The sequence below is a fragment of the Ovis canadensis genome, chromosome 2 (assembly GCF_042477335.2).
Source record: "Ovis canadensis isolate MfBH-ARS-UI-01 breed Bighorn chromosome 2, ARS-UI_OviCan_v2, whole genome shotgun sequence".
NCBI classification, from domain to species: domain Eukaryota; kingdom Metazoa; phylum Chordata; class Mammalia; order Artiodactyla; family Bovidae; genus Ovis; species Ovis canadensis.
In genome coordinates, this window is record NC_091246.1 from 216,785,431 (window position 1) to 216,798,573 (window position 13,143).

Here is a 13,143-nt window from a genome sequence, read left to right on the forward strand (position 1 = left end):
ACAGTGAGCAAACATAGGTTAGTAAAATCTACTATCAAAAAGGCCAGTTAGTTTTTTTTACTAGAAAATCTATGATTCTCTTGAAAATCTGAAGAAAAGCAACAGAAGTTGGCCTTGAAGTTTTAGGATTTAAGATTTGAATCGTCTTTAAGTAATGCTGGCAATATGTCCTCTTTGGTTTGAATCATTTGCTTTGGAAAATCATAAAAAAATGTCAAACAGTTGATTAAACATTAGAGTCAAACAAATTTATGCAACTGAATTTGGAATTTCCATTTTTGCAATAAGTGAGTCAGATTCAACATTTGGCTTTTGATCACTTGATAATGAGTCACTTGATTGGGACTCGTATGATCTCTAAATTAACACTTGTAAATGAAATATGAGACTCTGTATATCCCAAGGATTAGAAAAATGGCTTGAATGAATTCTTTTTCATTTCCAAAATAAATAGATCCTTATGCAGAATAATTTAAAATATCATTATTAGGAAAAAACAAATCAGAATTATTCGCTTTCTAAGAATAACTTATCTGTGAGGTTTGAAATGTAATGGCCCTTATTGACTTATTTATCTGCATCTACAGTTTACTTGAAACTCTTAGAACAACTATGCTTTTTGTTAGATACAGACTTTGTGACATTGCCATTTTTTTTAATTGGAATATTTATTATGCCTGAAAGAGTGGCCGCATCATCCTGTCTTTTGAATTCAGATTTTGACAAGAGTCTCTTCCCTTGGGCTGCTGATGAGAGCTGTCGATGATGCTTCCCTGTAAGGAACAAGCTATCTTGTCAGTGTTAGGCAGAAGCTGCAATTTAAGCTTTGTCTAGTTAAAAATAGGCAAGATTCAGTGTCCTTTTGAATTTTCTACTCTTTTTTGCAAATTCCAAGAGATGTGATACCATTCTTGGAGAAAGCTGTATATCTAGGGTAAATTTATTTTGCTTCTTTTTTAATGTATAAACTGTCCCCTAAAATACTGGGAATGTGATATCTCTCTAGCTATTGGGGGGTACTTTTAGTCAAAATGAAATAAACAAAAAAATAACAAGCCTTTCCTTCCAATCTTACATTGCTTATTTTGGACGGCTCTCCAAAACGTTCAAAATTCAGAAGATGCATGAAAGAAGCTACAAGAGTTATAACTTTGCACATTACTTTATACCTGAGTAATATCTTTCCAGATCTGGATTTGCTGTTGTCCTCAAGATGAACACTGGACTTCCTGAAAATAGAAATGAAACACCTAACCTCAAATCTGTTGGGCCCAATCCAGACCTGGACTACCTGTACATGACCTGGTTCAGGTCAGCTAGTTAATAGTCCTTGGTTTTCTCCCCTATAAAAATGGAAAGGATGCTTTCACACCAAAGTCAAGGATATTGGCTATTTATGAGCAGGTGTCAGAAAGTGGCCTTTCAGAAGGCTACTAAACCCAACCTGCAAGGGAATCATGAAGCCTTTCAGTTGAAGAGGCCCAGAGTCTCCTTGTTGATGATCTTGGGAAAACCAGAACCTCTTCCCTCAGATGAGTGAGAACCCTAACCTGTAGCAGTCAGCCAGACCAATGTGAACCTCATCATTCTACATGGGCCAGTCATAGTCAACTCGAGTGGACCAGGTGATTTACAGTCAGGCTAACCCTCCAGAAGTTGGGGGGTGGGGTAGGGAGAGCACTGGCACATCCTTCAGAAACCAGGGCTGAACTATTGCACCTTCCATGGAGGGGACCTGAGTCCCAGTGTTGCCCACAATATCGGAAACCTCCTCACAGATAATTCAGGTTTTACTTTTTTGTTCCTGTATTGTTTCCAGATTACAGCAGCCTACAGCCAGGGTATCAGGCTCTCAAGCACCGGCCCTTGGAGATGGGGGTGAGGGGTGCAGGAGAGAAACACTTCATATTTACATGATAGGTCCGCCTTTCAGTTTCAGTGTTAGTTTTTTCTCATAAGTGATAAATGTAAGTGGAAAGGAGTTTGGAGCCTCTTTGATGCTAACCCATTTCTGGTTCCCTGGTTCCCAATATTCTGTCCCAGAATTTTGAAAGAAAATGCACAGTGAAGTTACTTCCAATTCCTTTTAGGTTAGGATTTTAAACAAGAAGATCGATTTTAGCAAGGTTCAGTCCAGATGTGGTTCCAAGGATAACATCAAACATTCTGCTGGGGGCGGAAATGTAAGTAGAAGCTTGTGTCAGAAGCTGTCCTGAGTGTGTGGAGCCATCTGCACACTGGCGCTTCGTCTCCTTTCCCACCTCCTTCCCATCACCTCCCAGCACACTCCCCACTTCTTGTTGCTGCACCGCAAGTCCCCCTGGTTTGGGAGCTTGTCAGCCTTGCATTTTCAGTAATGGGCTTTCTATCCTTCCCTCTGAGATCACTGGTGAATTTCTCGCTTTTTAAAGGGGGGCACCATGGTTTTCAGGAAGATGAAGAGCCCATTTCACCTGCCAATTTGTTTGCTGGCCTTTGTCTTTAAGGTATTTTCTCATGCTGTCTCTGCTCCCTTGCGAAAGTCAGCTGAGCACACACTTTTCTAGCTCCATTTAAGTTACTCCTGAGGCAATGACTGATGTATGAAAGTATCCAAAGTGTATAATGTCTATCTTTTGTGCTTCATTATTCATGAGAGTTGGGATATCATTTGGAATAATACAAACCTGGTGAAGCATGGTTCATCTGTAATTCAAAGTGAAAGGATTCAAGTCCCAGTATACTCTTTGTTTTGATTTTTTTTTTTTAATCCCTGTCTCTTAAATTGGGTGGAAATAATATTCTCTGAGAGGAAGAAAAAGATGAATTCATGTTTCTCAAAAGTATTTGAGGAAGGGTTGAAGCAGGCAGACTCAAGCTAAAGTAGGCATGTTAACATTAGAATAATAAAAAAGGTGAATAGGGTGAGTATACTACAGATCCAATCACCTAGACTTCGGATTCTAGCCATCTGTGACTCAAGTAACTTACAGAGTATTAAATCCAGAATTTTTGCTTATCTAATAACTCTTGGTTTCTTGCTCCTTGGTTGGACAGAGATGGAGTCAAATAGTGAAAAAAGAGACAAGCAAGTGCCTGATGTTCAAAGCAGCTCCACTAAGCATGAAAATGTGCCATATGGGAGAACCACAGCAAGATTTGCTGGGCTCCTTCTAGGGTACAGGGCTAAGCCTCAGGCTCAGTATTTACACTGACAGGCTCCCCTCATCCCTGATGCACTGACTGTAAGTACACACCATGTACTACTCTCACGGAAGCAATCTTAGTCCTGGAATTAATAGGTTATTTTGAGAGTATCAGAGGATTGACCCAGCTGACCTCTACAATAGGTGCTGCTGGTCAAAACACCTATGAAGGAAAGGATGATTTTAAATTTATTAGAGAAGCTTCCAACCTCCAAATCAATAGTCTGAAACTTTCCCCTAGAGAAGAATCACTTGTTCAAATGTGATTGATTTGATTGGGGAAGATTCCTTAGCCCTGTTTCCAGTGCTAGATTACATAATTCCCATGTATTTCTGATGTAAATGAACCAGGAACCATGCTTGGAAAGCACTCTTTCAAATATTAGAAGATGAATTGATTTCAGCAAAACCCAGAAGAAAAAAAAATGCTATTTTTTTATCATTTGGTGTGCAATAAAAATTGCATTTAACCAAAATATGACAAGAGTGTTTTAGAAAAGCATGTTTAGAGCTTTCTGCTTGTATCTTTAAAGCATTGTTGGACTTCTTGCTTGTATGAGCTGTTTTGGTCACTTTCATGTAAAAATCACTTTCTAAAGAATACTTTCCCTCTTCACTTGGCTCTTTGCTTATGGAAAGGATTAATACAGTGTGACTTCTTTCTCTGAGTGAAAAACTTGCCTTCTTAATACAGAAGTTCTATCCCTTTGCGGCATGATCTGTTTTCTACTAATAAAATCTTCTCTTCTAGGATTTTCTTTCACTTGTGTTTTTCTTTCCAACCAAACATATGGGAGGACGTATGGAAGATTGGGTTTTCCCATGTGTGTGTATATGTTGTTGTATGTTGTGAGTTTGGGTATATTTCTAGATTTTATATATGAGCTTGGGGGCTTATTTACATCTAAACTATTTTAAGCCTATTTTCTGTGGTTCACACAGGTACAGATTGTCACCAAGAAGATAGACCTAAGCCATGTGACATCCAAATGTGGCTCTCTGAAGAACATCCGCCATAGGCCAGGTAAATCAGTATTTTTAGTAGTCTGAGAGATATTAGATTGAATTCAAAAAATCAATAAGCAGAGGTTTTTTTGCTGTGAGAAATCTGATTGGAAGGACCTTTTCACATGCAAATACTTCATGCTTGTGTTAATAGAAACTTAAATTAGAAATTTTGAGGCATCGTCATATGGACAAGTAAACTCAGTTACCACAAACAGGCCACATATCCTAGGACATGTTAAAAATGAAAAGATACAGGAGATGCATTTGTCTGTATGTACTCAACATGCTTATTGGAGCTCTTTTGAAATATATAGTCTATAAAATAATATGGGGCTATGTATTCTTACATAATTCATGGACTAAATGCAGCATTTCAAAGGTTTTGCAAGAAATTGTTTTTCTACATTATGTGGGGGGTGGGGGGGGAGGATTGTGCTTTTTAACAAAGCTGAAGAAATTTATTTTTCTGTTGAACTTCTCAGATCTAGGTCAATAAGCATTGTGAATCTTCAGAATGCAATGTCTCCCCAACTTATTTGACCATAGACTGCTTGTTTTTCTGGAATATCTCATAAGTTTAGTTCAGTTCAGTTTAGTTGCTCAGTCATGTCCAACTTTTTGCGACTCCATGGACTGCAGCACACCAGGCTTCCCTGTCCATCACCAGCTCCTGGAACCTGCTCAAACTCACGTCCATTGAGTCTGTGATGCCATCCAGCCATCTCATCCTCAGTCATCCCCTTCTCCTCCTGCCCCCAATCCCTCCCAGCATCAGAGTCTTTTCCAGTGAGTCAGTTCTTCATATCAGGTAGCCAAAGTATTGGAGCTTCAGCTTCAGCATCAGTCCTTCCAATGAATATTCAGGATTAATTTCCTTTAGGATTGATTTGGTTTGATCTCCTTGCAGTCCAAGGGACTGTCAAGAGTCTTCTCCAGCACCACAGTTCAAAAGCATCAATTCTTCAGCACTCAGCTTTATTTATAGTCCAACTCTCATATCCATCCATACATGACTACTGGAAAAACCATGTATCTCATATCTCATTATTATGAGATATCTCATGTCTCATTATTATATCTTAGGATATCATATGATATATTATGATATTTTATGATATATTATTATGAGATATCACATATCTCATAAGTCTAGTGCCCTAAGGTAGAGTGTATATTCATATGTGCTAGTGATTTTTCCCTATTGAACTTGTGAATTTAATGTATTATGTGTCATTTTTTCTAAGTATCATGTACTATTTGTTTTTGCTAAATTCTACCTCCATGCATACGTAAATAATGGACAATTGTCAAATTTGTAAATTTTCTTGAGACTATTTTGACACAACTTATATAAGATTTATTGAAGGTAAAAAATTGATTTTAACCACCTATTCTTGGCATCTTAATTAAACCAGGTAATATCTTATTCCCATGAATCATAATCTCAAGTGCTATCAGAACAAGGTAAAAGAACAACTGACCCTCGTGAGATTTCTGACCAGAAGATTATTGAGAAGAATTTTTTTAGTTGAAAAACAAAAGGTTTCCAAAATGGATAAGTACTGGAAATATGTCTAGAAATTGGGCTTCCCTTTGGCAAAGGGTGTTAATAAAGCAAGTCAAGGAGATAGAAACTACATATAAGGAATTTCCATTACTGATTTCAGAACTGTTATATGGAATTAGCTGTCATTCATGAGAGAGAAGAGACATGGTCCCAAATGGGTATCTTCACAGCCCCCCATCTATGCCTTATATCTACAGACATTTAGCTGATTTTGTCCTGTGTCAACAGTATGATGGAAGTATTTGGGTACACTGCCTACCTTCTTCCAGAATACAAAAGAAAATATTGGGCTCTGTAATTCCAGATGATAAGTATACATTTAGTTCAATTCACCTAAAGTCTTGATGCACAGAAAACTCTTCTATATACAAGGAAATATCATGTGTATGTTTTACGGGTCATAAAGGCTGTTGCCATGGACTCCCACCTATTTCTCACTCTTACTTCATAATGAGTGAATCAGATGACCAGGTTCATAAAGACATGTTAACACAATGATCTTTGACAATAGTAAGCTTTTCACAGAATTACTTTGGATTGTGGAATGTCTCAGAAGGAAATAAGGAGGAAACAATTCATCACCTGGAGGCACAAATTGAAATAGCTAGTCTTGACTTCGCTTTGGAACATAAGAAGCTTGATGGGGATTATAATCCTCTGCAGTTACTGCTCCTAATGGGGCCAGAATTTTTCAAAACCAAAGGCAGAGATCTCTGATTTCAAATGAACTTCTCTAACAGTTATATAAAATTACCTAGCTACCCACTCTAATATTCTGGCCTGGAGAATTCCATGGACTATGCAGTCCATGAAGTCGCAAAGAGTCGGACACAAATGAGCGACTTTCACTTCACTTCGGTAGGACTGTAACAAAATAGACTTCTCAAGCTTCCTTTTCTGAATATAGTTTGGGTCAATATTACATTGTTTTCCCCCTCTCTCTCAAAATATAGTCTAACAAAAACTTTAATAGGGTTATATTGGCACAATATATAATCGTAAAACTTGAAATGACAGTTTCTATCAGAGGCTATGAAAACAGAAAAGTAAGATCCCAAGAAAGTTGATCTCCTGTAGTTGAAAATTCAGTATCCTCTAGCCTCTAACCAATATAACTGTGTTTTATGAATCACACTAATCCTGTCACAACCAACAGGTGAGACCCATGGGGCCAAGTAAAATGTTGGTAGAATAACACCCCTGCAATAATGCATCTTTTGAGGGAAGGACAGCTTCATGTCTCCTACAGGAATGAGTTAAATAGCATCATACACATCCTAAGTCTTCAGAAGGAGTATGAATGAATCTTCAAAATGTAACCCAGGGACTTCCCTAGTCGTCCAGTGACTAAGTCTCCATGCTGCTCCCAATGCAGGGGGCCCAGACTTGATCCCTGGTCGGGGAACTTGATCCCACATGCTGCCACTAAGACCCAACACAGTCAAATAAATAAATATAAATTTTTTTAATGTAATCCGGTAACATCATACAATTTCAAGGGGGCCCTGGCCAGGTAATGGGGTGTTAGTATAAATTTCTAGGTATCGCATGAGAAAAACACCACAGGAATAAGAGACCTGGGAAGTTTTAACAACCCTTTCTCTTTCATCTATGGAGGTAAATAAGTATCAATAAGTATCAAGAGTCCAAAATTGAAAAATCTTTTCCATGTTTCCATTGAGTCCCTCAGGTATTTTTTACAAATCAAAATCCCAAAAGAGATGCAATTAATAATAGAGGATCACATGGCTTACTACTGGCCTTATGAAAAAAAAAAAAAATGCGTACAGCCAAAACCAAGTTGCTAATGAAAGTGAAAGCCAGTCTCTTAGGTGGGGACAGGGAAAGGTATCTAATCCAGATTCTTCCAAGGTCAAAGACATCAGCAGATAGGCTCAAGAATAAGCTAAAGAACAGATACCTACTCGACGTAGAACTGCTTGCGTTCACAAGCCTGAAAAGGTGTGCAGAAATGGAGGTGCTGCAGAAGGGCGGCTCATGACACTGTCATCTGTCAGCAGATCCTCAATTTTCATTTCATTTCATTTCGACTAATTAACATTCAAGAAAATGGCATGGTCAGAACTCCTTCTCAATCTTACCAGATCAGTGTCAAATTAGTCCTGTGGCATCTGGACAAGAATGGGATCTCTAAGACTCCCTTCCTATCACTCCATCTACTAATTAAAATGGAAGCTTTTAAGCACTTCAGCCTCTGACTCCAGTTTCATCAGTCAAGGTATCAATGCTGAAAATTTAGAAGTGGCAATATCACCCATATGTATACAATTGCTAGCCTATAAGTGACCTATTACCATGAAGAAAAATAGAGAAGTGCTTCCTTGCAATTTAACTTGCTCCCTTAAGAATAAGAGACAAAATGCTCCAAGTTTGATAAAGGATACATATGGTACTTTCATTGTGTTATTTTTTGTTTTTATTACACAGATAAGAAAAATACCTCTGATATTTTAGGTTAGCCATGAGTAGAGAAAAGAATTAATATTTAAAGCAATCCAGGGAATGATACAAAAAGGATGTCACTGCCTTAGATGGATATATGAATGTGCGAGTTGGACCATAAAGAAGGCTGAGCACTGAAGAATTGATGCTTTTGAACTGTGGAGTTGGAGAAGACTCTTGAGAGTCACTTGGGCTGCAAGGAGATCGAACCAGTCAATCCTAAAGAAAATCAATCCTGAATATTCATTGAAACGACTGATGCTGAAGCTGAAGCTCTAATACTTTGGCCACCTGATGCGAAGAGCTGACTCATTAGAAAAGACCCTGATGCTGGGAAAGATTGAAGGCAGGAGGAGAAGAGGGTGACAGAGGATGAGATGGTTGGATGGCATCACTGACTCAATGGACATGAGTTGAAGCAGGCTCCAGGAGTTGGTGATGGACAGGAAAGCCTGGCATGCTGGGTTCCGTAGGGTCGCAAAGAGTCGGACATGACTGACTGATCAACACCTTACTTAGATGGTATGGGGAAAATGGTATAGACTGAAAATTCTAGAAGATTCCTTTCCCATCTATGGTCAGAGGGTTAGTAGAGTTCATTAAGTTTGTGATTTGCCATGGTCTACCTGCTACAGTCATTTTGGGGAACTAGTCACCAAAATAGAAGATTTAATGTTAGCAAAGCATTTAAAAGCCTTTCTCATCTCCTCCGTAGGTGGTGGGCGTGTGAAAATTGAAAGTGTGAAGCTAGATTTCAAAGAAAAGGCCCAAGCTAAAGTCGGTTCACTTGACAATGCTCACCACGTTCCCGGAGGTGGTAATGTCAAGGTAAGACACAAGATTGTGAGCTGATCCTGCCTTTTTAAAAAATCCTTTTGAAATACTCTTCATCAAAATGGGTCCCAGATTAAAGACCTGGACACCCAGGAAGTAGGGATGGCAGAGCTGAATAGAAGTGACATGAACATCAGCTCTGAGATACAGAGAAAGAGCTAGGGGACAGTTTAAGATGTTTGAGTTAACCGAGGACTGATGCTTGTCTTAAACAGATTGACAGCCAAAAGTTGAACTTCAGAGAGCATGCTAAGGCCCGTGTGGACCATGGGGCTGAGATCATTACGCAGTCCCCAGGCAGATCCAGCGTGGCTTCCCCCCGACGACTCAGCAACGTCTCCTCTTCTGGAAGCATCAACCTGCTTGAATCCCCCCAGCTTGCCACCCTGGCCGAGGATGTCACTGCCGCACTCGCTAAACAGGGCTTGTGAATATCTCTCATTTAGTATTGACGTCATACTATTTAGGCATGAGCTCTGGCAGGAGTGGGCTCTGAGCAGGTGTTATATTCATTCTTTACAAACCGTAAAATAAATAATCTCATTCCCAAACTGTAGTAATTGTTACAATTTTATAAAAAAAAAATAGTATATGCAGAAATTGACTTGATTTCCATTTGCAACAGGAAGATACTGGCTTTACATGAGTACAATTGGACAATTTTTTTTTTTCCACTCTGCTGTTTTGCATGGAGTATCCTTATTTTAAAAATTGCATTTCTACCTTTCATGTGCCTGAAGGCTATCTACTACATTCTGAAAGGCCTTGTTAAAAATCCAAGCTGCTCATTTCACTATTCTGTTGCTGGGTGAAAAGATAAAAAGTTGCCCCTTGTAACTTATTACAGGTTAAATTAAATCAAGGAGTCATTGCAGGAAGGGAAGAGCATGTAAGAAATGGTTTTTTTTAAAGCGTTATTTTGTATAAATGGGAAGAAAGATTCAATTAAGTTATTAACGTTTGGGACCTGGATAATTATATCAGAGTATAAGTCAATCCAATAAATTATTTAATTAATTAAAGAATAGTTTCGAAGCATTTGAACTGTGGTTGAGGAAGTGACGTAAAGTGCATCTCCTAGGAATGAAGCACTTTCATTAGGATCGACTTGTGTCTGGTTAGGATGTCGGTTGATCAGCTAGATTTGTGTCCACACTACCAGTTTCACACCCCTTTCCATCTGTTTGATACAGTATTATAGATATATATATATTTCTCTGTGGCCATTTGTGATACTTCCTCATACTTGAATATTATACTTCCTTATTCACAGTATCTGTGTCTCCTGCACCCTTTGGTGTTGCAATTTTAGGTATGTGAAAGTAGATGTTAGCAGGGTTCTCTCCCTATTAAAAAAAAATAGTTAAAAAGACAAAAAGTTTTAGCATGAAGTTGCTTTCTGTAACAACTCAAAACTGTAACCCTGTTTTAGTGCCAGATACAAGTTTCTCCCATTAAAGTTTCTCCCGTGATGCTAGAAAAAATTTATTTTTCTTTGCTTTCACCAACATGGAGTTTGTAGGGGTGGGTCCAGTTATACATAAAAGGGGTTTACAGATTGTTGGTTTAAGATTATGGGTTTGTCTTATTTTGAGTCACAGAATATTTTGGGGTTTACTCCTATAATCATTCATGGAATAGACTTATTAAGATTTCTTTTTCTTTTTTTTTTTTTCATTTGCTAAAGTTGAAACTAACAGTGGAAGTTTGGGACATGATATTCCATTCTTCCACGCAGTACCTTTTTATTCAGTTATCTGATAGAAAATGTTTGGCCTCCATACCCAAAGTAAGATCCCTTGATCAGAAAGGGAAAATACAGTATTTTGAGAAGCTACAAAATATTGGAGATGCAGATATCTAAACCAGTTTTTTCATAACTCCAACATTGCACTCTATAAAGGAATACTGTATTACTATTATTTATCAGTAGCTAATACGGTTCTGACTTTATATACAGTCTAGACATCACAAATCAACTAATTCTTTAAGAATCATTCATCTTAAACTTATGAAGAAGCAGTGAAATAGTCATTATTAGTCTGAGTAGGGAAATGGGTTACTAGGATGAATGGATGCTTTTTAGTGTTTTATCTGTTCTTTTTCTTGCTCAGGGCTGGTAGGCTGGATCTGAAAAGTTAAAGGCAAATGTTTCAATAGGGTTTGATCTCTTTGAGTCAAATCAGTTCTCAAGCATAAAGGAGGAAATGATGTACATGGACTGAGGCAATAAGCGAGTATGGTAGCATCTAAGAAAGAAGCTAAAGGATGGAAAGACAGAGAGACATGGGTGCCATGTTGTGACCCATTGGAAGTTACAGCTAACATGACTTCCATGAAAGAAACTCTGTGAGCAGAAGTGCACCATTCACTCTCAACTAAGAGATTTTACGTAGGCAAACATTTCTGAAACTATAGATCAGTTATTTAGGATAGTCAGAGATTTAGAAAGGACTGATTAGGACTATGGGCGTGTCTATTTTCTGCCTAATTATTGCTGTGAGGTTTGATTTGACCAATCTGGGCATTTTATTCATCAGCTTCCCTTGAAATGCACCAGGAAATAGGAAAAGAAAGAATAGCTGTGTGGAGACTTAACAGTATTTTCTTATGTGTTAGGTAGTGTTAGTTAGTGATTAAAGCTCTAGAAAGAAGTTAACAGCTGGTTAGAACAATTTTAACCTGTGAAACATGTATTTTTTTCAACTTGGTTTAAAATTTTTATAAACACTAAGGAACTATGTTCTACATATTAAAATTGTTTTTTACAAATACATGTCTAAAATAAAGATTATATAAGGTACCCAGTGGTTAGATTTGGCATTAAAACAAATGTTTGCTTCAAATCACAGCAAAATTATAATGACTAAATACCCTCACTTTGTATGGAAATTAATAATTCTATTAAATGAAATTGAAAATTGGTAGCAGTAAAAGAAAGAAATACAGGCTAAATGTCTGCTTTGGGGGATAAGGGATGGAACCCATCTTACCTTTACTCTCAAGATTAACGACACAAATTAAGCTTTTTGAACACCACTCTTGTGGGGACATCCATACGCTGATCTAGAAATTAAGGCTTCATAGTCTCAATTCTAGATCAATTAATGCCAGTTTCTCTCTGGCTTTTGCCTTGGAGAACCTGTTTAAGGAAACATAAGTAATCCAGAGCTGTGAAGAGTTAAAAGGCCCACTCACTCTCTCTGGGTCACCTGCAACCAATAATTGGGTACCTTTGAATGATGCAGGAGAGATCCGAGTTCATGATGAGTTTCAAAGGCCATGTTCATTTAGGAACCAACTCTCTCTGGATTCTCCTGCTGAGTTCCAGCAGGGTGATGGGCTGAAATCCCACCCACAAGCAAGACACCTGTGGATCACCAACGAGGTGTAGTTGAAGAAGGCTTAAGTGAGAACTTGGTTAAATGGAAAAAAGTACTGACAGTAGCTGGCCTTCTCCACATACTCACATAGTTTTAGAGCAGGAAATGGGGTCATCAGGCAAAAGAAGAGATCAAGTCACTAGTATTAAAGAAATCATCTCAATGTGGTTGATTTTTGACATAGCTGCAATTATAGCATTTTCTCCTATTTTTTACACTATGAAAAGGAGGAAAACAAACCATTCACGGTCTAAGTAGCTAGAAAAGGTAGATTCATGGCTTGAAAAGGCAAATTCTAGGCATTCCTTCAAAGATTAATATGTTAAATCAGTATTGATGTTTGTTTTTTCAAACCTAGGGTTTTTAGCCTGGGTATGTAGGTTGAGGCCAAGTCCCTCTGCAGGAAAAAGTCCCTCTGAGTTTATTTTTAAACTCAGAAAATGTCAATCATGATACTTCAACTTTAGCAAAAAGAAAAAAATCAACAAAAAGTATACTCTGTATGCTGGGATTCCAAGGTTCCAACATGCCGCTACAAATCTGTGGGGGGTTTCTTTCTTCTGATAATTCTAGAGCCTGTTACCATAGAAAGGCATTTCTTCAATGGCTGGTTGTAGTTAGTTCATGTTTTTCAATCAAAATTTGCAAATGTATTTGTTGCTGTATAGTGATTGTTTTGCAAAATAAAATTGCTTGTCACCTA

At 38.0% G+C, this 13,143-nt stretch overlaps 1 protein-coding gene across 28 annotated transcripts in view; it reads left to right on the forward strand.

Moving 5' to 3' along the window:
* Positions 1 to 13,143, forward strand: part of MAP2 (microtubule associated protein 2) — a 298,803-nt gene extending 285,660 nt beyond the window's left edge. For all 28 annotated transcript variants that reach the window (XM_069578200.1, XM_069578205.1, XM_069578214.1 and 25 more), the window contains 4 exons: positions 2,091 to 2,183; positions 4,128 to 4,209; positions 8,939 to 9,051; positions 9,273 to 13,143. In XM_069578200.1, coding sequence (XP_069434301.1) covers positions 2,091 to 2,183; positions 4,128 to 4,209; positions 8,939 to 9,051; positions 9,273 to 9,488 — 504 coding nt within the window. In that variant the 3' untranslated portion in view covers positions 9,489 to 13,143. The remainder of the gene's footprint in view (positions 1 to 2,090; positions 2,184 to 4,127; positions 4,210 to 8,938; positions 9,052 to 9,272) is intronic.